Below are 25,549 nucleotides of genomic sequence, written 5' to 3'. Positions count from 1 at the left end.
TCGGAAAAAATCCATGGAATCCGTGGAATTTATGAAAAACTTGAATTTATGAATTTCACGCAGATGAATTTGGGGGAGTCCGGTTAAATATATTTGGATACTTTTGTCCCGAAAACGTTAGCTCTTGTGATAAAAGACATTTCTATGAAAGTTTATGTTGGAAAAAGAAACTTAGTAATATTACAAACCTAAAATTGCATAGAGTTATCACAGTATCACCTACACTAATTTCATATTAAGAACGGAAAATTGAGAATACATTTGGCTGCACGCAGATTATAGCTTGGATTAACAATAAATAATTTTATCCCAGAAAAATCAATGGTTATTTTTAAATTAGTGAAAAAAAACTTAATTTCACGGAAACCAATGGACGGTTGTCCGCTAATAAGTAATAATGCTCAAATTATTACAAAATATACAAAACGCTAATAAAAACTTTTAAAAAAAATTGAACCCTCCCGCTGCGGGAAAATTGAGTGCCCAAGCAACCGGTGGTCAGGGCTACAGAGTAAGGAACCTCCTCACAATATGCACCGTCTCAAGAATCACTGCATTCTGTATCCGACTCTTGATCCAACAGTTAAGCGAAAACTTTTTATGGTGTTGGTCGAAGCTTTTCGCTATAAGACCATTGACTGAAATAACTATTGGAACACCTGATCCGCCAGTCGCTGTGCAGTCACGGTCATTGTTGGCTCAAGAGTCTGAAATAGTGACAACATCCTTGACCAGTACGCAGTAAGATTAGTTCCCCCTCTGTCGCCCCATAGTACGCACGCATGACGCTCTCATCGAGTGGACGAGACCATCTCATGCGGCGCACTATACAAACGGTAGTATATCGTCGTCACTCTGCTGCTGGTGTTGTTGCTGTTGTTGTTGCCATCGCCGTGTGGTGAATCCTCCGAACTGGAGTGGGTGTCACATCCCCCGCAGATGTTGGCGGAATTTTAAATTTCTTCGACGACGACGGCGACGATGACGACAATTCTTTGTTCTTGATTTGTGCGCTCGTTCTGCCGCCATCACGTCGCATGTTTTCTCTTATTTGGGTTCATTGTATTATTCACTTATTATATTGATGATAATTTATATTTTGTTTGGATTATTTAAAGGCTCAAAGTAGGTAGAACTTAGGATTAGGACTTGTAGTAGAGATTAAGTAATATTAGCTTTGAAATTAATTTATTTCAGCTTTATTAATAAAAAATAATAGAGTCTTTTTCATGACAGAAGTCCCGCGGCTAAAATCTGAACTAAAATTGTCAGCGCCTTACACAAATGACAATAAGACCGCCATTACCAAATGACAATGAGCGCCATTAAGACATTAGCACCGCGTCTGGGGACTTCTTTCATGAAAAGGACTATGCAAATAAATTTAAAACGAAATAACTACCTATGTATAAAATATATTAAAAAATAAAACTAGACAGTCAATTTTTACATATTTTTATTTTATTTATAATTACGTGCCTGCGTGAATTAAACTTTATCGTGTTATATTGCTTTAGTTGGTAATAGTAGATGAAACTTAAATATAATTATTTTATAGAAAATTTTGCACGCCTACTTTTTTTTTAATTACAGTGTATGGCACAGACTATGGTACAAAATGTACAGGATTAGACTATAAATATTTATAATTCTAATATCACTTCATAAATGATATAGATGCAGGAATGTCGTGGCCAGAGACAGCAGCAAGAGTTCACCAAGTAAACCTAGAAGCAAATAAAAATACATAATTTACAAAGTTGCTGTGTAGTAATTACATATTAATTTCATTACACTGCAATAGTGGTATCATCTCGTAAGCCCATTACATTATGAAACGTTAACATATTTAACTTTTCGGGTAGTGAATTACGAGTATGCCTTCGCCGGTCTCTTAAATTTAGGCTTTATTATAAAAGCATAAGAGAAATGACTACGATTCAAGCAAAGTTCGTTCAAAGTTCTGTTTTTATTATAGCATATAGTATAGGAATGTAATTTCAATACTATTTTGCTATATTCCAATTCCAATGCTATTACTTTTTAAAAGATTATATTTTTTTCTATTAATTTCAAATGGATCTAATTCTTTAATGTTTAATTTTTCATTATCGGAGTAGTTTTATTAAAAAATGTACCTAATTATTACGTAATGGCTATTTCAAGTATGATTTGGGTTTACTTACGCAATGTATCAGAAGCTTTGTCATAAATAGGTGCTTGGTATTCGTCTGTAGCCTCAAGGAACTGGTACATTGCTTTGAAGCCCGTGCCATCCAGCCTATCATTAGATCGAAAGGTAACTTTAAAAAAATTCCTTTCAGATTCTACATGAAACTCCTTCATCTGACCGCAGTATCTGCCATATTTATTGTCTTCAGTCATGTAATTAGAAAATTCTACATAATCACTCGCTGACACTGCTTCACATCTGCAAAAAATCAATGCTTTTATGGTCACACTCTCAAACACTAACATAAAAAATATTAAATATACTAAATTACTAGATTTAGAGAGATAAGATAGAACATATCCCTTATAATCTCTTATAACATAACATTCCATAGTCGTGGTTTCTGTTTTCGTGGCACATTTCGGCATATAACTAGTCCCTTCGAATAAAGAGGTTTTACTGAACCTCGTACTTCGGTAAACCATGATCAGCGTGGTAGAACTAAGCTAGAACTATTGTTACATTCCTCTCATAGTTTCTAACCGATACATTTTCAGTAATTTAGAAGACCGGTTAAAACCTCCGATTAGCGTGTGGTTCGTTTGGTTATTAATATTTCTAATGAAAATAATTTAAAGAAAATTTGGGGCTTACGGTAATACTCCTTCCACATCAAAGTGGGTAAAATACAAATGGACTTTTTCAGTCTGTCCTCCATGGAAGAAGTAAGAACACTCTGTATCTCGTGGATATGGTCCTGGTGAGTTTGGAGAAGCGAAGGTGCCGTTGCGCGATTCACTACTATTATACACAAAAGCGCAGGGAAACTCCTTCAACTGTCTTCCTGTCGATATACCGAAATCTGGAAAAAATAAATTACTGATATAAAACCTACGAGTACTAATTGTTGACGAAGGTCTTGTAGCTTAGAGTTGGAAAGCTTTCAGCATTATTCTCTCTCACTTTACTTTCTACATTTACCCATCGTTATTTTTTAGTGTTATTAGATAAAATAATAATATAAAGTCCTGCCAAAATAAGTCCAAGTTATAAATGCGATCCTTTCGCAAATCCTTTAAGGTAGAAAGCCTACTCAAAGGAATAGTGGCTAATCGAAAGCGAAAGTTTGTATGGATGTTTGTTACTCTATAACGCCGCAATTACCAAACCTATTTTGGCTGAAATTTGAAACAAAGATAGACAATACCTTGGATTAACATATAAGCTACTTTCATTCCGGAAAAATCAATGGTCCTCACGGGATTTGTAAAAAACTGAATTCCACGCGGACGAAATCGCGATTAACTTAAGATTGATAAATTTAGCCAAACAGAATAAACTTATCCGAGCAATTTTTTTACTACTACATCCACAGTAAAACAGTGAATGTAATTTTTTAACGGATAATGTTACAATTTGTTAAAATATTTGATTTAATATTACACCGTCTGGAAAATATTCTGCTTACTTAATGTTTATTTGCAAGCTGCTTATTATGTAGGAATATTTGATTGTAGATTGATGTGTTTAGCTAGTTTTATTGAGCTTTAATATTCAAAGCTAATACTAAAATAATCAAGTCTGTTTGAGTAGAGCAGCTTTCGTGTTTATTCGATATTCTTAATTAGCTGCAAATGTAAGCGCATACTAGAGAATATGCATAATCTGTTATTTAATATTTATCTTAGCTTTGATAGATTACTAAAACTGTAACACAAATAATTAAACCAGAATTTCAATTTCACCGCTGGCGTAAACTTGTTCTTATGTCGGAATAATCAAAAGCTTGTAGTTTTTAATATTTTAATGTTTATTTTAAATCTTAACACACTTACGTACCTACGTAAGTACCAACTTCTTATCAATTATGCTTACTTTCAACGAATGAATATGATATTTTGAATCCTCTTGAGTGCCTCGACGAGTGTGTACCTCGGAACTCGAGCATTAACTTGGGCCCGTTTGACATAATTGGCTTAGGGAGGTCCACTCCACAAAACGTTGCAACATTTTCCAGCCGCCCGTCGACGTTAACGAAGGCTTGGAGGGAATCTACGTTCGTACATCTGAAATTCAAAAATTAATCCTATTTAAAAATTTGTAATTTTTATTACATTTACAAAAATCAGTTAAATCTATAAAAATATTGTAAAGTTGAAGAGGGTATTTAGTCGAACGTGGTAATCTTATGACGGCCGCGGGGCGCAGTGGGTAGTGACCCCGCTTTTTGCATCTACGGTCGTGTGTTGAGTTCCCCACAACTCGAATATTTGTGTGATTAACATAGATGTTTTTCGGTATCTGAGTGTGTTTACATATATATTATGTACTACATTAAATTACAATTACTTTATAAATGTATAATATAAAATCTGCTATCTACTACCCATAACACTGGCACATATATAAAATTTAGTTATTAACACACTATCAAATCACACTAATATTATAAATCGAAAGTTCGTATGGGTAAGTATGTTTGTTACTCCTTTACGCTGTACCTACAAAATCGATTTGGCTGAAAGGGGAATGCTCACCAGCCCATACAACGTCGGCCCAGGGATCCCAGGTATACCCCCCTTGAAAAGTAAATGGATATGATAATTTGATGTATAAATGAGGCTCTGGTTAAATAATTGGCTTAATAAAAGTATGTTTCCTGAAGATATTTTTACTTTTCTAGGGATAAATGTTCGCCGGTGTACCAAAGTGGTGAAGTAACATCCAATGTTACTTCACCATTTTGGTATGTATTATAGCTGTATTATATTTTTCTGTTACCAACAAGTTTAACAAACAAGAAAACAAACCAACAAACCAATCCCAAATCTTCAAAAACTATTGTAAAACTCTGGCTGTATGCTCAATGATCTTAGCTTGTCCCCGTTGTAGACAAATTAAAAATGTCGTGAAACGTTATAGCGAACTTTTATTGATAAGTTAAGGATTACATTATTAAAGTAGAATTATCAAGTTTTTTCAGATATAAGTAAATTGCCGGGTGGTTAAAGTAGGCCTGGGCCGGGGATTCACTCGGAATTAGTGAAAACAGAATTTCACGCGAACGGAGTTGCGGGCACCCACTAGTATTTTTATAATATCAGGAACCTGGACTGAATTGAATACTTATATTGAATGTATTTTCTTTACACACTTACCCCGATCCATCCGTAGATTTGTACAAAAAGAAGTCTTGAAATATTAATCTAATCCTCTCTTTTCCTCTTCCAAAGAATTCGTAGTGGCAGTGTGTATTTGGAGGATATGCAGCGGGGAAGTGAGGCGACGTAAGAGTACCGTGCTTCGAGCCATCGCTGTTAAACTCCTGGTGACACGATGAAGCTGGAAATAAAGAAACATTTCGTTTTAGAGATTTTGTAATTACACAGAATTCACTTTGAATAATATGGATTTTTTTTTCAAGTTTTTTAAGTTTAAACCAAACCAAATTCTACTTAAAGATACTAAATGGTAGAATGCAATTTACATACAATAATAAGAGTTTAAATAATGTTTCAATATAGATTCAGATATCTAAAATTAGGAAGGTGGAATAGCTGCTTAATGTTCAGTAGAAATACGTTTCGATATGATAAAGTTTATGGGAAGAGCGCATGCGTGGTTCCCTGAAATAGTCAATATCGCTGCACTACGGGTTACGGGTCTTGTCCGTAGTAAGTACAATAAAATTACTTTCATCATTGAATTTATTATAAACGTGATTTATGCGTGATGATATAAACGTTATTAAAAATGCGATTATAAGTTCGTAAAGTTTTGTCTATGGCTATTCCGATGCTCAATATTCTGTCGCGCATCACTATTTGGCGACTGGCGTAAGTAACTTATTGTCATCTGTCACTGTCAGCTCAGTGTCATTGTCACATTGAAAATTGAAATATTTTTATTTACAATTACATTTTCCATGGAATTTTAAATTAAATTATTAGATTTATCAAATAAAAAAAAAACAACTTCAATTACTGATAAAACAGAATTTATCTGAAAATAAAATTCATATTTTATTGCGTAATATTATTACAAACTATTGACTTCAATCGTAGAGAGTTCTAAACATGGAACGACGCATTCTTTGAAGATAACTTTCACAATACGTTTCAGTCGAGGCTAAAGGCTTATTATTTCCATGTGTGTAAATAACGTGTACAGTGATGTCTGAAGTCACTCCGTTTTTCGTCGACCGCGCCAAAGGCGGCCGGGCATCATGCAAAGGTTGTAAAGGTAACTGCCCTGGCGGGGAACTGCGTATAGCAAAACTAGTTTACAGTCCTTACGGCGAAAACCAACAGATGAAGTCATGGCACCACATAGATTGCCTGATGAATGTCCTTCTGAAACAACGCCCAGCAACCAAGCGGATAGATTCAATCGACGACATAGGAAACTGGGAAAACATTAGTAAAGACGATCAGGAATTTATCATAAAGAAAATCAATGACATGGAAAAGGTCTATGCAGACAAAAACAGTGGAAAATATACTGCAAAGGTATTAAAAAATGAACGGCAAGAGAAAATTAAAGCCACCACATCCAGTGATGAAAAAGTTATCAGTAATGATGATAAACAGACTGAAGTTATATTGGATGATAATAAATTCAGTAAGTTTTATTCTCTGTGCAACAAAATATCCAAAGTAGACGCTTATACTGAAAAGACAGCTGTGGTAAATAATTTTTTTACTAAAGGGTGTGATGGCAAAACATTTCAAGGGGATCTAGCTTTGTGGTGCAAGTTACTCCTGCCTCAAGTGTCTAAAAGAGTGTACAACCTCAAAAGTAAGCAGCTTGTTAAATTATTCTCGAGAATTTTTCGTATAGACCATGATGACATGTTAACACACTTAGAACAGGGAGATGTCGCTGATACTATTCAACACTTCTTCACAAAGTCCCAAGCTTTTAAGCCTGCATCTGAAAGTACCTTAACAATACACAACATTGAAGACTTCTTAGCAGACCTTTCCAAATTAACAAAAGAGGAGGAGCAGATTTATCATTTTAAAAAAATTGTCAAGAAATGTACATTGGAAGACCTAAAAATGTTAATAAGACTAATAAAAGGTGACTTGCGCATAAACGCTGGCCCTAAACATATATTAGAAGGGGTGCATCCTGACGCATACAGTGTCTTTCAAACATCTCGCGATCTCGACATGATGTTAAACCGAGTTTTGCCTCAAAGCAGTTCAGTAAAACACAAGGATGCAATACATAAGAATGTGCAAGAAGCAAAATTAAGTCTAATGACCCCTGTATTGCCAATGTTGGCTGAAGCGTGCAAATCTGTAGAGATGGCAATGAAAAAGTGCCCCAATGGCATGTTTTCAGAAATAAAATATGATGGAGAAAGAGTGCAAGTCCATAAAAAGGGTAATGAGTTTAAATATTTCTCAAGAGCACTGAAACCTGTTTTAGCTCACAAAGTGAATCATTTTAAAGACTATTTACCTAAAGCTTTTCCTAAAGGTAATGATTTGATATTGGATGCAGAGGTCTTGATGGTAGATAATAATACAGGAAAGCCTTTACCGTTTGGTACATTGGGAAAACACAAACACTCAGAGTTTAAGGATGCCCAAGTTTGTTTGTACATTTTTGATTGTTTGTATTATAATGGAGATATATTGATAGACGTGCCAATAAGGAAGAGGCGTCAAATACTGTATGATAATATGATTGAAGTCAAAAACCGTGTAATGTTCTCGGAACAGCAGCTTATATACAAACCTAGTGACTTGGCTAATATGATTGCAGAGGTAAGTTAAATTAAATAAATTATGACTATATGCACATAAGTACCTATCTAGCCTCAATTTGAGCATAGCACATGTCATGGGTGCCAAGATAATAATAATAATAATAGTCTTTATTTATTTCATACAAATTAGTAACACTTTTTTTTTTTTTTTTAATAGATTTTTTTTTTTCTTTTTATATTACGTTTGCATGAATCCCATTGTATTGGGTATAGGCCTCCTCCAGCAGTTTCCACTTTCGTCTGTCCCGTCCTGACCTCATCCAATCCCCACCAGCCACTTGAACAATGTTGTCTGTCCAGCGCTTCTGAGGTCTGCCAACTCTCCTTTTGCCTAGTAGACCCTGCCATTCAGTGACGGTAAGTGTCCACCTGGCGTCTTTCAACCGCGATATATGTCCTGCCCATTGCCATTTTTGTTTCAAGGCATGTTTTAAGGCGTCTGTGACACTGGTTCTTTCTCTGATCATTGAGGAGTGCCTCATGAGGGTGCCAAGATAAATGATGGAAATACACATAAATTTCAATTATAATTAAAACCCATTCAGCCTGAAAATCACCTATATTCATTAAACAAAAATTTCCCCATGTGGGTGGGTTCAATTCTCACAGTATTAGAATTGTGCATCATTGTGGATGCACAATTCAAGGTCCTGGATGTAAACTTATTAACTTGCTTGGTTTATAATTTGTTAACAAATTTACTTTTCACTCTATATCAAAAGTGGATAAAATTTTATTTCATCCCTTTTGATGAACTAAAATACTTTTTGATAAATGCAGCCTTGAAGAGCTTGAAATGTTACAAAAGTATTGCTTTTATTCTTTCTAGGAAACAAGGTATTGCTTTTAGTCTTTGTATGATTCTAACAACTAACAAGCATAAAAGGATTTATAAGTATTCATAAGTAGGATGTACCTAGCATTCCTTGCTAGGTTTTATTTACTCTGTCCATTATTACCTAATTTACATTAAATGGATCATTTGCTGGTTCTGTCAATTATAGCAGAACTATAGGATAAGTGAAAAAGTTATTAAATATACTGTATTTACAAATAATTATATATATTTCAGGTTCTACAACATGGTTTGGAAGGACTAGTGCTGAAAGATTTGGAATCCACATATGAGCCTGGCAAGAGACACTGGTTGAAAGTAAAAAAAGATTATCTATTTGATGGTGCTATGGCTGATACCGCTGATCTTGTTGTTCTAGGCGCATGGTTTGGTATGTAACTTTAATTAACTATGATATCTATAAATCTGCATCCAAAGGCATGCATTTTTATTTGTGAAATTGTAGTTTGTAAACTATAATTTATAGTAGTCAAATATTCTATGACTCAATCTTTGGGCAATTTGGATTGTCTGAATCAAGCAATAGCTCCCATTGTGTGGTACGAGTAGTTCTTTACTTTTGTCAACTTATATTGATCCCATTAATACACTTCATTTTATAAAAACAAAGTTTGTTAAACATTACTGAACTGTTAGAGGTAGACTTCCTATTATTATTATATGCCTATCAGAAGTCAGATTTTTTAAATCCAAGAAGACAGGTTGCTGGTGTTTACTATGAAATTATTAAAAACCAAAAGAGTCAAAGATTGTCTTCAGCGGTGATGCAATGCAATGTAGAATTAGATGGTGTTAAAAATAATTTTGAAGTAAACTAAAAACTTTACTTATTGAAGTAAAGTTTTTAGTTTACTTCAAAATTATTTTTACTTTACTTAAAAAAAATTGAAAATTGTATTAAATTTGTTTACATAATCAGGTACTGGTAAAAAAGGAGGCATGATGTCCGTATTCCTAATGGGTTGCATAGACCCAAAGAGAAATTATTGGGTGACAGTAACCAAAGTCCACACAGGCCATGATGATAGTACATTGGAAAGGCTGCAGAAAGAATTGGGCCCACTCATGGTGAAAATATCGCAGGATTACACAAAAATACCCCCATGGCTGGATTGTAATAAAGGAATGGTACCTGATTTTGTTGCCAAGGATCCCAAGAAACAACCTGTATGGGAAATTACTGGTATGTTGAACCTGCTTTTCTATCAAAGCTAGAAAAAAAATTCATGATTTGGATTATTTTAACTTTTTTTTTCTTCTGGATTAAGCAGATGCCTTCTATGATAACTAATTTGTTAATTGCAATTTTAATGGAGAATTTTGCCTTGTCCTTAATAATATACCAATCCCCCTTACCCTTCGAATTTTAAAGAATGTTTACACAAAATTTGCTTAAACAACATAATCAGCATCATTATCAGGCCAGGACCTCTTATAGGGGAAGAGGAAAATAGAGGTTCGACCCACCATGCTGCTCCAAAGTAGATTGGCAGATATAGGGTACTAACGTTTTCCCTTTTGTAAGTATCACTTTCCACTACCACTAGTGGTGAAATATTACTGAAAATTTCTTGATAAAAATAAGCCCTTAATATATCACGATCTAAAAGTAGCCTGAGCTAAGACTCAACCCACTGAACACAACTGAATATGGTCAAATGGTACTAGTCAATTTATATTTTTAATATTATTTATTAATATACATATTTCAGGTACCGAACTAACAAAGGCAAACATTCACACGGCTGATGGCATATCAGTGAGATTTCCAAGAGTAACGCGAATCCGAGATGACAAAGACTGGGAAAGTGCTACCAATTTGGATGAATTGAAACATCTCTACAAAACTTCCAAAGAAAAAACCGATGTCACCCTTCTAAATAAACTGGCAGCAACCGCAGATGACGATTACGAACCTCCTGATAAGAAAAATAAACAGAGTCCTAAACAAAAATTAAACAAAATGTCTGCCAGTCCCGTTAAAAATGGACTGTTAGATAAATTCCTTGTTAAAGAGACAAAATCGCCAAAGACAGTAAAATTAGAAATCAAATCCCCTAAAAAAGAAATAGATAGATCAGAAAAGAAAGATGATTTACATGAAAGTAGTTCATCAGGAAAAATTAAAAGAAAAAGGGAGAATATAGACGAAAGTTCATCAGATACACTGAGTGATGCAAATAGTTCTTTTGAAGAAACTTTACCAGAAAATCCTTTGCCTGATGCATTCCTGGATAAAAAACTAGGTTTTTATCCAGATTTTATAAGCATCCCAGAGAAATTGAGGAACAGTTTCGAAAGACACTGGATAGCTTATGGTGGGGTTGTAGTAAAATCCATGAAATCAATGGATGTTGATTATGTGGTACATAAAAATGATGTTATAGATTTTCAGAAAATGAAAAAATTAAGAAAAAAGGTGCCACCAGATGTAAGACATGTTACAAAGGGTTGGCTGATTAAATGTATCAATCGCGTTGAATTGTGTGATACGAAAGATTTCCCTGTTTTTGTGGAACCATGAACTTTTTGGAAGGTTTATTATGTATATTTTAATTGTATTAATGTGATTCGGTTCAGTAGACGCGGCGTGAAAGAGTAACAAACATTCACACCATCAAAATCATCAGTTTTTTTTTGCAAATCACGAGAAATCATAGATTTTTGTCGGGACAAAAAGTAGCCTATGTGTCAATCCAGAGTAAAATGTATTTCTATTCCAAATTTCAGCCAAATCGGTTCTATAGTTACGGCGTTAAAGAGTAACAAACATCCAAACATACACACTTTATCGCGTTTATAATATTAGTAGGATGCGAAAATAAGCTGTTACGCTTTAACTACTTAACAGATCATCCAAAAATTTTGTATACAATTCAATATCTTGTCATGAGCGAACCTATGGGCAATAGCTACTTATCAGTTATTCAGAAATGTATGACTAATGTATTTGAATAAATAAACTTTTTACTTTAGCATGCACTAATAACTCAATTCTACTTTAATATAATGTGATCTTTAATCATGTGTTATTTTTATTGATATGAATTAGTGGTATTAGGTTTTATGAATTAATAAAAATAATAAATCTCAACGAGATTGAAATGATTAAAATATCCTTATTAATAATAAATTATTAACTGCGTTTAATATTTATTTTATCAATAAAGAGAAAATGTTGTTTGATAAACTGTCTTTGTTTAATAGTTATCTTACCTTAACCTTATGTTGAGTTCAGAACAGAAACTTGTAAGGGTAATCTATAGTTCTAGTTCTAGGATTATCACTATTTTCTAGATTTAGTTCATAGCATTTGGCCCCGCAGTTAATTATGACTAGTACCTACCTATGCAAAAATTCATTACCCTAACAACTCATTACAAAATTGGATACTGTATTTTCCATGTCACTGATCAGTACCAATTAGAAAGAAGAAAGAAAAAACATTTAAACCAAAAAATTTGCCACACTTTAAGACTAGCATCAGAACACTACTATGTCATATTTGTTGCTACAACCTTGAAAAATAATCCAGCTAACTATAGTGCTGCATAAATCAAATTAAGCAAATGTTGGACATACCTACATCGCTAACTTTCAGCTACGATAGCCTTGAACCAGGAAAAGCGTAATCACATAGCGAGATAAAAAAAACATTAGGTACACCTTTATTTATACTAATAAACGAGTAAACTATACAAAACCTTTAACGAGTAAATTGTTTGTTTGCATTGAATAGGTTCTGAAACTACTAAACCGATTTGAAACATTCTTTCACAATTGGGAAGGTGCATTGTCCCCTTATTGTCCCCGATGATGGTATGGTATAGTTTCTACAAGAGCAGGAACAACGCAGGTGAAACCGCTACGTGTCTGCTAGTATTCTACCTACTTTCAGTAGGTAAGGCGTGTTTTTTATACAACTTATATGCCCGACGATTCTTTCACCATTAAAATCGTGCATTAACCTTGATGAACGCAGGCTATATTATAATCCAGTACGTCTTCCACAGGAACGGGATCTACGAGGTTGAAACCGCGAGGTATCAGCCAATTTTCTATATTTTTAACAAGGCGTGTTTTATAGAGCTTTTATATGCCCGAGGCGACAAGTTTTCCGCGTCAACGTATCCAGTTTATAGGGTAACAGTTTTCGCGCATGCATTGTTATTTATTCAAAGCATTTGTCCCCGCAGTTAATTATGACGTGGACTCGGCTCATCGGGCGCAACTTTCAAATTGGATTATCCGCACCATCGACAACGACCGCTGACTAGTTAATAATGGATAGTGCACCCTCGGTGGCGACTTTATTTTTGTCGATATTTTTACTCCCGTTTACCTACAAGTTTGTACCTACACTCTGCGCGACGAAAGAGTTTCCCCCCTTCCTTCCTCCTCCTCCCGAATATCGAAGTTTTCGTTAATGTTTTCTTGTTGGTAAGTACCTACCTACGAGTAATGCGTGCAACAGTCAGCAATCAGCATTCATCATTATCAGCCGATGGACGTCCACTGCTGGACATAGGCCTCTCTTGCATGGACTTCCAAACAAAACGGTCTCGAGCCGCTAGCATCCAGCGACTCCCTGCAACCCGCTTGATGTCTTTAGTCTACTTAGTGGGGGGGTTCGACACAACACCTTGGGACCCCAACGTCCATCGGCTCTTCGAACTATGTGGCCTGCCCATTGCCACTTTAGCTTCGCGACTCGCTGAGCTATGTCAGTGACTTTGGTTCGTCTGCGGATCTCCTCATTTCTGATTCGATCACACAGAAACCCCAAGCATAGCTCGCTCCATCGTCCGCTGAGTGACTGAGCCTTCTAATAAGGCCCATAGTTAGCGACCAAGTCTCGGATCCGTAGGTCATCACTGGCAGGCCCTCCCAACCGTAGAATAAAAAATGAGAATCCTCCATCCTTTACTAACAAAAGAGAGAGATATCTCCATCCTTCTCCTTGTTATGGGCTGTAGTAGGTGGTGGCCATGCCTATCTCTTTCACCTGTACACTTAAATAAACTTGCACACTGTTACAATTCTAAGTATCGAAAAACTGATGTGATTGGTCAAATTTACACAAAGAAAAATAATAGCTTTTATGAATGAAAGAGAAATGTGTTTATACCACGTGTGTAAGATTGTTTTGAATTTGTTGCCTCGTGCCTGCGCCGCCATTGTAATTTTACTGCGAAAGATTGGTTTTGACTTTTCAATAATTGAAATCATTGAAATTCGCATGAGCGCCGCTTTAATTACTAATAATAAGGATAAATCTTTCTTGTTAATTAATTATCTTCACTATTTAAATAAATTTTGATTAATAAAAAGATATACAATGTAGTTCGATTCGTGCTTGGTTATTGATAAAAGTAATTTTGTTTTAAATGTGTTATTCCCAAGTGTAAAACGCGATCAAATTACGTGCTGTACCTTTTACTGATAGTGATAACACTAGATGGGAGGCATGGTTCATCAATTGTCCAATATTACGGAAATATACTCGTAGGCAGTTAGAAAACGTTAAAATTTGTGAAAACCACTTTCTACCCAGGTATGTAATTATCATAGATTGACAAAGGATGCTATTCCTACTTTAAATTTAGAAATTACACTATCTACTCCTAATCAACCCCTTCAATCTGATCCAAATACTATTTCACCACCATCTGTAATTTCAAAATTTCTAGATTTTTTTCTATTCATTGTAATGAATTCCTGTACAATAGTTGACCATATTCCATCTACTTTTACATTACATACGGACAGACATCTTCAAACCCATTAAATTTCAGAGAGTCAGTCTGACAGTGGTAAAGAACAGTTTTCAATATTGTCTCCGGTCAATGTTATTGAAAATTCCAATTTACAAACTGATGTTGAGTCTACTTTACAGACTTCAACTGTGAGTCAAGCTGATTCCATACCTGCTAATTGTGAGTCTGCTTTAGAAAACATACCAGTGCACGTTAGGTCATATAACAGACTCAAGTCATGTAGAAAGCTAGATTTTGTTCATAGAGTTCCGGAAGATAAGTTTGAAACTCTTCGTAAGAAAAATTCACGTCAAGCTAATAATAATCATTAAAGAAACAACTAAAAAATAAAACTCTACTTAACAGATTAAAGGCTAAATATCAATCTTTAACTAAATTAAAACTTTTTGTATCAAAGTATCCCCTGTTAAGTCATTTTGAAAAAGTATTAGTAGACTCACAATTAAGATTATCTGGTGTTAAATTCAGAGGTGCTAGATATATCTACCAATGATGAAAAAATTTTTGCACTTTCCTTATCTAAAATTAGTCCAAAATGTTATACTTTCATACAGGTGTTATTCAAGGTTTTGAGGATATAGGAGGTGGTGTCAGAACAAATAATGTTGCTGATTAAGTTTTAGTTTTTATGCTGTGTGGGATATTTTCTTCTTGGAAACTACCTTTAGCTTTTTATTTTGTCCGAGATGGAATTAAAACTTTAAATTTAAAAAATATTCTTAAAGAACTTCTTGATGCCATATTTAAATCAGGATATGGAGTGAGATGTACTGTCTCAGATCAAGGGTCTGCTAATGTTGCAGCAATAAATTCATTAATATCTGAGATTTACTTATTAACCATAATAATAGTAATGATCCTGATAATGTCTTTTATTATATATATAATAATAATAAAATATATCACATGTATGATGTACCACCGTACGTACAACGGCCAAACCTTAGTGGCCAAGTGCAGATAAGGCCCAGGAAGAAAAGAAAGAAAAAGAAAGTACCACATTTATTAAAATGTTATCGAAACAATTTTCAGAAAAAAGACCTACTTATTGGTAATCAACGTGCACAGTGGTCCATCATTGAGGAGCTCTATGCTACAGATGGTGAAGCCGGACGTGCAAGAACCATAACCCTGACGGATAAACACATTAGACCAACTTCTTATGACAAGATGAAGGCAAGTTGTTTTAATACCTTTAAACAAGCATTCCTTGTGTATATACAAGCTGAATCTCTGAGAAAGTTCCAACAATTTAAATGAAATTTAATATGCAGGGGTTTCAGAGGTTTACTGTTAGTAGGTGCGCCAAAAAAAATTTGAACAAAGCTCACAGAGATATTCATATAATGCACAAGTATGAGACAAATATTTTAGCATTCCATGGATTCATGGTGATCCTCTCGCACCTTCTATGGTGTACAGATACAGACTAACTACATAGCCATTTTAGTCAATTCATTTGTTATACTACAGCCTTTCTTAATGAGTACTGTTTACCAACAAATAAATTAGAAATGAAGGTAGATAACATATGTCTTTTTATAACTTATTTATTTTAAATTATGTATGGTTTGTTTATAAAATGTTATATAAAATATATTTACCATATCTGATTGTTCTATGGTAATTAATCAAATTTATTTTCATTATTTTAAGAGCAAGTTAATTATAATTATTACTAGCGGACACCCGCAACTTCGTCCGTGTGAAAATCGAAACACACTTTCAACCCTTTCGACACTATGTATATTTTCATATGTTTTATATCACACCATCACACTTCACGAAGATTTTGTATGTAAGTGTGTAAGTATGTTGTTGTATGATGATGAAGATTAAGGACAGTTAATGGAATTCCTCAACAGTTTTAAGTAGCTACTTTGTGATTGGGTTTGATTAATTTGTATTGATGAGGAGTTTTCACCTAGATGGGTTGTGACTGTCATTAGGGGTCTGGTTAGGAATACGAAAGACACTTAATGGAACTCTTCAACGATTTACAGTAGCTACCTTTTGTTAGGAATTTAAGTTGTGTAATCATGTCATCTCTTTTTATTTTTATTTATTTATTTTATAACAATATTTATATTAGATATAATAACATCACCATTAGGTAATGACCAGGATTTGTCTCTGGGGCACGCAGGTCTGGCAGGTCTGAGTCTGACACCACCAAGTGTCTCCTGCTACTAAAATTTCTCTTAACAAGTTCAGTGCCACATCACACGACGTCGCGTGAAACGGCCTTTTACGCTGAGGCCGGTAACGCGACGTCGCGTGTCAAACTTGATATTCGTGTTTCTACACCTACTAAAATTGTCAGTTCACCAGAAAACATGTTGAAGTTCGTCATTTTATTTGGACGGTGTTAAGCTGTTATGTATCAAGCCACAAAATGTGCGAAATTGAACTTTGAATGCAGTTTAGTTTAGTTAGTTCTTTAGTTCAAAACTTCATAAAGAACACCACCGTATTATTATAATAATATTGTCTTCTATACTTTTTCATATTTTGGTTACATTGGTACATTATTGCAATCTAATCAGATGGTTATATAATTCACAATCAAACTATTGTATTTAGCGTTTATGTGATATACTGCATTGGATGTAAAGGAAAATAATCTATTGCGCTATTCCTATTTTTGCCTTAATGTACTATCCCTCCTTGATACCTACACATAATTTGTTTTTAAATACAACCGACTTTAAAACTTTAACGTACCCACGCAACTAAAAAGGGAAAAATAACATTATAATAATTTCTACCTATTGATCACTTTGAAGTCGGTGTCAAGCCTGTGATCTATTAATTCAAGGCGTATCGTAAAGATTTTTGTCTCAGACATTCTTTTTGTCATTCATGTGGTTTTTTCATAAACGAAAAAAACGAACAAAGTGATTCATAGGTAGAAAATATTATAATGTTATTTTTCAGTTTCGTGGGAACGTTAAAGTTTTGAAGTCGAATCTACTCAGCATTAGAATTAAAATCTACGAGTTATCAATAAATACTCTGTGAATCTTTACTTTCTAAACATACTAATATTATACAGGTAAAGTTTGTGGGATTGTAAGGGTTAATCTCTGGATCTACTTAACTGATATTCAAAATTCTTTTAACACTATAAAGCCTCGTTATTTGTGAGTGTTAAATGCTATAATTTATCTCCGTATTCTCACGGGAACGGGAATTACGCGGGTGAAACCGCGGGGCTAGTCTATACTAATATTGTAAAAAGGTAAAATTTGTGAGGTTTTAGAGGGTAGACTCTGGATCTACTGAACTGAATTTAAATATTCTGTTAATAATAGAAAACTACATTATTTATTAGTATTATAAGCTATATTTTATCCCCATACTCCGAAGAGAAAACCGCAGAGCGTCTGCTAAAAAATGTTTGAGGAATTGTAAGGGGTTATCTCTGGATCTACTAAACCGATTTTGAATATTTTTTTACCAATAAAAAGCTACGTCATTTGCGAGTGTCGTAGGCTATTATATCCACATATTTTCTCGGAAACGGGAACTACGCGAGTAAAACCGGGGGCCTCTTTTAAAATATTATAATGAGGTAAAGGTATTGTAGGGGTAATCTCTGGATGTACAGCACCGATTTTGAAAAATTTTTATACCACTAGAAAGCCACGTTATCTGTGAGTGCCTTAAACTATATATTCTCCTCATACTCTTAAGGAAACGGGCATTACATGACTGAAACCGCGGGGCCTCTACTAAAATACTATAAAAAGGTAAAGTTTTGGGTATTGTAGGGGGTAATCGTTTGATCTACTACACCGATTATGAAAATTATTTTAACATACTAGAAAGCTCCATTATTTGTTAGTTTTACAGGCTTCATATTCCCACGGAAAATTACGCGGGTGAACCTGCAAGACGTCGGCTAATGATGAATATATCACCCCTATTTTCTCACCCTTAGGGTAGTAACTTTTTTTTAAAACTAATATGAGACTAATTTTGAAGTCATATCTTATAAAAGAAAAATTATTAAAATCTGACTATAATATAAAAAGTTATTCGTGGGTTTACTTTACAATTAATGGGTAGGTATACATTCAATTAGGGTTAGATTTTTTTTCGTATTTGAAATTTATATGGGACCTAATTCGAAATATATTTTTTTTCATTATATTTCCTTTCTAACAAAACAAAATTATCAAAACGGACTGCTCAGGATTGTGATGTTTCGAAGTCCCTACAAAAGGCCTATGACCTACAGTGGACGTCCATCGGCTGATATGATGATGACGATGATGATAAATTTGGAAAAAAATCCAACTCTATGGTTAGGAAAACAGGGGATGATTGAGTGTATACCCATTAATTGTAAAGTAAAACTACGCAGAACTTTCTTATAGTGAAGTAGATTTTGATTTTTGATTTGGCTAGGCATTTCACCCAAGCACATAAAACGCGCTGCCTTGGCCCACGCGCCTAATTATACCCCGGCCTTCGGCCGGGGGTTTGTGGTAGGGCCTCCGACCGTGGCCGCTGCATTATACCCAAGCACATAAAAAGCGCAAAATCCAGCCGCGCACCGAATAGCTCAAAGCAAAAGCGGGACCGGAGCGGAAAAATAGCTCACAACGCGTTCTGGTCACAATAAAACATCAAATGTCGGTCTGTCTGTCTGTCTGTGTGTATGTTCGTTATAGGAACAAAAACTGCTCAACGGATTTTAACGAAACTTGGTACAATTATTCTTCATACTCCTGGATATAGTATACTTTTCATCACACTACGATCAATAGGAGCAGAGTAGTGAAGGGTAAACGTATGTAGGGAAAACGGGAGAAGTTACTCCCGTTTTCGTAAGAAGAGGTTTAAGGGCGGACGAAGTCGCGGCCATCCGCTAGTCTTCTAAAATAGTAGATTGTTATACAAGGGGCTAAAAAGACCCATTATATACGAGGTATTTTTACGCCTAAATAGAAACCGAGTTTATAATGGGTTTAGCCCCATGTGTTACACTCTGCTTTTCACTACGATTGCGAGAAAATAAAATAGTTTAGTACATGTTCAATGATTTATTTTAATTGAAAATTAAATGTACAAAGTCTACAATTTTGGATATTAAGGACAATGCTTTTACCCGGTAACATATTTCCGACTACTGTGAAGATGAATAATGAGTATGTGAGGTAAACGTGGGAGATAATAGTTTAAAAAACTCCTTTCGTAAGTGAATCCATTCGTTGTTGTTTTCTCCACTTATTAAATTTTTCGTAGGTATTCGTAGGTATCGTAGGAAAGTATTTAAGTAAATGCGTTTCGACTTTGATGGTAACAGATTGAAGATTTCATCCATCTCCAAATTAAGATCACCATTCTCACTAGATGAAAACAACAATAACAATTATTGTTGAAAAATATGTAAGTTACGGTCAAATAATTTTAATTAACTTGTTCTACATAAAATATACAAAACACTATAATATATTAATTAAAACTAAGAATTACACAGTATATTAAATTTAAATTTATAATAAATAAAATAATTATAACAAATACACACCATCTAATTGTTCACTCAGGGGCAAGGTACCCAATACACTAGCGCTATTACCCCTCTGGATAGCAAGGCTTAACCTTTGGGCCAAATAAGCGCCAGCTCTTGGGTCACCTGAAGCATGGACCAATTTGTCAGACATAGCATTAAAAAATTTTTTAGTATCTGTTGACCATGGGCCTAAAGTCTCAAAGGCAAGCGCCGCAAATACATAGTCATTCGATATGACCGAGTATTTACGACGCTTACAAAATTGAGCGTATTCAGCAGCTGCGCCAGGCGTTTGGGACGTGCGTGATAGATGAGACGCTGCCAACGTATCTACGCAGGTTGCGTCCCATACTAAAGCACGCCCCATAGACCACGGCACTATTGTCATCCCGTCGGGCCTCTTGCCGTCATCCCTGAACAAACCAGGAGGTTCTAATTGCGCAGGAATAGCGGCAGTGGCCAGTGCGCGACGAATTATATCGTTAATACTACCGTGGCGATATAAACGACCAGCGCTTCTGTTGCAGCTAAGTCCATGATGACCAAATTGATCCACGCGGCTACCACAGGGGCAGACGTGAGGCTCGCAAATTTTGACACCCAAACGTAAGCATACGGCTATACGGAGCGTTGTCCTATCAAGAACCGTCCCTAAGTTATGTGATGGCAAAGCCTGTAGCCAATGACCAGACTCCTTCTCAGACAACGCCAAAATACGAGCCTTGTCTGAAGAAGAAGTACATTGCTCTAAGACACGTTTATGTGCAAGCAATAAAAGTGGTTTGTCCCACAGGCTCTGACACCCCACAGACACAGGGTAACTCTCGCTAGGGAATGATGAACTCCATGCTGACCTTGCTTCTGCAAGACTCTCCACAACAATATCAGTCGGACTTGACGAGTTGAGGATCTGACTGATAAGTGCAGTAGAGCTGGAAGCAGACGCTAAGAAAGCTGGAAGTGCAACGCTTGATATGGATCGTATGCCCAATCCACCATATCTGACGGGCAGATTCGCTTGGGTCCAGGTTCTATCATCAAACTGTAAATTTAGAATTTTGGAAAGAGTATCTTTAAGAGACACATCTAGGTATGAAAGCAAATGAGGATATTTCCAAAAGGAACAGCAACGTAACAAATACATGAATTTTGGAGCAAATAAACATAATCGAAGGATATAAAGGGCCATGTGAGGGTTGATATCTAAAAGGCGATGCGAAAATTTATTAAAAATTTCCAATTTTGAATTTAAAAGAGGAGAAAATGCGTCATCAAATATTGGGCAACCGAGAAGTGTTAAATTATTTTTAGTAACTACAGCGAAGTTTGGCAATAATGAATGTAAATTATTTTTTATTTCGTTTATTTTTTCTATTTTTAGTGATTCTCGAAAATACACCTCACACTTAGAGTAATTTAAGTGTAGGCCTACTTCCGAAAATTTTTCAATAACTTTGGATAAGTCTTGGTTGACGCATTACCTCCTAAACAGCCGTCATCTAAGTACCATAGGTTGAAATTGGAATTTAGAGTCGAAATTATAGGATTTATCACGAGGCTAAAAAGAGCGGGACCAAGAGGATCACCCTGTTGACAGCCAACTGCTGATTCCAGAACATTTTTACCAAACAATAATTTTGAAGGAGAGCCATAACACTGCCACATATAATCTGAAATTTCTGGAATTTGTTTTTGAATTTCATTTAACATGGCTCCTCTATCGACCGAATTAAAAGCATTACGTACGTCAATTTTGACAAAAATGTCGTAATCGCTAGAATTTAGATATGTTCTGGCCGCATGTACTGCAGCCTCACAACCTCCCTTAACACCAAAACCCAACTGTATGGGTTTAAAAATGGCCGACATCTTGTTTTTTATTTTATGGCAACACATTTTGGAAGCTAGCCGGCGATATGTGCTGCCGACAGCAATGGGTCGTATACCACCGTCCTTCTTATTTAAAGCCACCAAATTTGCTCCATATAAAATAGATGATATTTCAATGGGAACCTGGCCAGACAACATCAGATTGACAAGACTGGTCAACTCCTTTACGAGTGAGATGCTGTCTTCACTGAGAAGGGGACCGGTCAAGTCCTTAAGGTGTTGTGGCGAAAGCCCATCTAGGCCACCAGCGGATCCGTTTGGAAAACTAAGAATCCCTAAACGTAGAGCATCTGCGGAAGTCTTGAGTTGGGTTACGGCATTAAGGGAGGGAACGAATGGCTGTGATGTTGGCGAAGGTAGGGGGTGCTTATCCTTTAAAGAGGCCAAAGTCTCAGATGAATCTGTAGCAAGGACGTCATCAGAAAAAAGAAGCTTGGCAGCATTTTTAACATTCCCGTCGCTCAATTTTTGTTCTATTAATTTAATTAAATTTTGGTGTGAATTTTTTTTAGATAAATTAAGTTGAAATTGTAATTGGTGATTAATTGTTGAGGTATTATTGTTATTTATATTTTGCTTGATTTTTTGCGTGAGAGATAATTTGTGGTCAGGAGATTCAATATTTAGTTACGGTCACAAATTTACAATGAATTTCTTATTATTCACGCCAATTGTTTTTTAAATTCCCGCTTTTTAATTTTATTTTTTTCACATGAGAAAAAGGCAAAGGTATTACCGTAAAGGATGTCCCATGTCTTCAAATCTCGCTATATTCGCAACTCAATAAAAATGAAATAAAAAAATAAACGCATTCCACAGACAAGAACGGTGCATTTTATTCCAATTTAAAGTTTTTTTTATTTTTAAAAACAATCGGGGCCTTACCTATAATGATTCTATTTTCGAATAAAACCTCCTCCGTTTTATAGTAGGCTAGTACTCGTAACAGACAAGAATTAAAAAACCAAAATTACTTTAGCCCCTAGAGGCTAATATGCTTGTTTAGCCCCGCTGTGGAGTGGTAATATGACAGTGTTTTTGAGCAAGAGTAGTGAAAAATACTTTATTAAAGTTTATTTTTTACTAATAGTAATGTGGCAATACGTTAAAAACACGAATCACGCGTCTTCGCGTGATGAATATATATTTAAAAATGTATAACCTTATGTATTATTTTACCGAAGATTCAATATAAAAGTATTATTAGAACAAAAAAATGCAAATTAACGGCTTTTTAAGCAACTTAAAAAAAAGGAGGAGGTTCTCAATTCGACACTTGTTTTTTCTTAACCAATTTTAAAAATTCTTTTTTTGTTAAAAGATTATAGTTCCAGATTGGTTCCATTAAATTTTTATGACAATCGGTTCAGTAATTTTGTGTTGAAATGAAAATAACGAATTTTCCCGTACTGTGGCGCTTTCGTTCACTTCGATAGACACACTAAAGACAGAAAAATAAAATCTTTGTAACAAAAAACTTTAACCGACTAAAAATAAAAAGGGAAAAATAACATCGTATGTGCTACCTTCAGAGGGACTAGTGGCAGTTTGATACTGTGACGGTCGCGTTAGTGTAAATGCGAATTTATGAGGAATTGAAACAGCCATCTATAGGTACTACTGCACTGTTTCAATTCCATATAAATTAGCATTTACGTTATCATTTTGAAGGCAGTACCAACACAGTAATTCAGTAACTTAGCCGATTAAATCATATCAATCAAATTTTAGGATTTAAAAGAAACGGCTTTGATTATTATGTCACTCACTTGCCACCGCCTTCAAAGTAATCTGAAGGTAGCACATACTATGTTATTTTTCGCTTTTAAGTTTTTTTTTGTTATTTTGAAGTTGTTTTGTTAAAAAGATTTTATTAATGTTGGCCATTTAGGTAATTCCAAGATTTTGGTTTGGCAATGAGGCAGAACTTGAACCTAGTACCTCGTGATCCGCACGGGCTAAGCACTGGACCAACGAGACAATAACTATGATGTTATTCATACTATTGTACAGTGTTTAATGTTAAATTTTTAACCAAATTTCATTTTCAATTACAGATCAACCATGCAGAAGTATTGAGCAACACAGTCTACATCTCTCTATCGATGCATTTGAAGACATGCGAACGATTTAGAATGGACCATAATTATAGTGTCCCACCTATTAACATTTATAATGGCTTTTTCACTGCTGAAATAATATTATTCATGAACAATTTGTTTGATAGCCTTAATGGTGGTGGTCATAAAAGTACCAGTTTACGTAATGCTTTATCTTTAGAATCAGATCACTTTCAGTTTTGGAATGAAGCAGTGAAAAAACTACAATCAATGAAATTTGATGCTACAGACTCAAGAAAAATGAGGCCAATTTCATTACGTAACTTTTGTCACGATATAAAAACCGTAAAGATTTTAAAAACATTTCAGGCGTTAACTTCTTGAGTCTTCAGCAATTAAACCAGGATCCCCTGGAATTTTTTTCACAAATCAGAGGTCATGGTGGCTCTAATACACACCCAGATTGTCACAATTTTATTTCGTCATTTAAGACATTGAATTAATGATATGACATCTGATAGTTCTATATATGCAAATTGTTCTCGCGATAAAGATAAAATGCTTGGTTCTCTCAGGAGTTTAATTAATAGACCAAAAATAAATATTCAATGTATTGATTACACATCTTAACATCAAAATTTAGATTTCATAGATACTTGTATTCCTTCCGAAAACGTTTTTCAAACTCAAGCTGTGTTTTTGCAGGTGCAATTTGCAGATATTTATTTTCAAAACTAGATAGTGCAGACTGCCAAAGTTGTAAAAATGCACTATTGTCTGATGTAAATGAACCATTTCACTCTTTAATTGAATCCAGAGAATATAATGCAAGTACCAGAATTTTTTATCATCCGTCTCGTAATCTTTTGAGTCTTGTATGACAATGTATTTATTTAATTGAAGAAATATAGCCAAAAATTTGTAACGTTTACATTTACACAGATTTAATTAACGTATTTAAAAATCGGCTCGATACTTCTTTCTTATCTTGTGACAAGCATAAATTGGATTTTTTTAACGCTTTTTGGTTGTTTGTCATTAGAATGCAAGTCAGACAATGGTGTATTAATTTTAATAGGAAGATGCACAATGTAGATACTAGAAAGAAAGGAAAGGAAATGAAAGATATGCTTAAAAATAAAGTAAGTTAAGGTGCTAGCTATAGATCTACACACCACCAAAGTCAGTAATTTTTTCATACCGTATGTTTGTATTCATATTTAATTTAAATTTCAAAAACTTGAAATTTAAATTAAAGATTATTTTTCATGCTATTTATCAGTCTGTCAAATTTCCATTTTGAATTCTTTCTAACTATTACTTTTGTAAGAGTAAGTTATTAGGTATTTGTATTCTATTATTATATTTATTTTTTGATAGACTATTATTATAAATTTTTGTTTGTTAAGAGTTAACTCAAAAACTTACACTACTGATTTTAGAAATCCACTCTTTACTAGAAAGCTACATCTGTAACATATACAGGATGC

At 34.7% G+C, this 25,549-nt stretch overlaps 2 protein-coding genes across 2 annotated transcripts in view; one reads left to right on the top strand and one right to left on the bottom strand.

Moving 5' to 3' along the window:
• Positions 1 to 1,439: 1,439 nt before the first annotated feature.
• The window catches only part of LOC112046646 (suppressor of lurcher protein 1), a 412,265-nt gene continuing 388,155 nt past the window's right edge, over positions 1,440 to 25,549 (bottom strand). The window contains exons 11-15 of the mRNA XM_052883831.1: positions 5,332 to 5,515; positions 4,049 to 4,239; positions 2,828 to 3,035; positions 2,187 to 2,431; positions 1,440 to 1,727 (exon numbers count right to left, since the gene is read on the bottom strand). Coding sequence (XP_052739791.1) covers positions 1,663 to 1,727; positions 2,187 to 2,431; positions 2,828 to 3,035; positions 4,049 to 4,239; positions 5,332 to 5,515 — 893 coding nt within the window. The 3' untranslated portion in view covers positions 1,440 to 1,662. The remainder of the gene's footprint in view (positions 1,728 to 2,186; positions 2,432 to 2,827; positions 3,036 to 4,048; positions 4,240 to 5,331; positions 5,516 to 25,549) is intronic.
• LOC112046645 (DNA ligase 3) lies at positions 5,800 to 11,717 on the top strand. Its single transcript, XM_024083353.2, has 4 exons — positions 5,800 to 7,950; positions 9,025 to 9,178; positions 9,728 to 9,991; positions 10,521 to 11,717. The coding sequence occupies exons 1-4, from the start codon at positions 6,346 to 6,348 to the stop codon at positions 11,330 to 11,332; spliced, it is 2,835 nt and encodes a 944-aa protein (XP_023939121.2). The 5' UTR covers positions 5,800 to 6,345; the 3' UTR covers positions 11,333 to 11,717.

Source organism: Bicyclus anynana, chromosome 10, assembly GCF_947172395.1.
Source record: "Bicyclus anynana chromosome 10, ilBicAnyn1.1, whole genome shotgun sequence".
Lineage (NCBI taxonomy): Eukaryota > Metazoa > Arthropoda > Insecta > Lepidoptera > Nymphalidae > Bicyclus > Bicyclus anynana.
The sequence above is the reverse complement of the archived record's forward strand: the minus strand, read 5'-3'. Positions and strand labels throughout refer to the sequence as shown.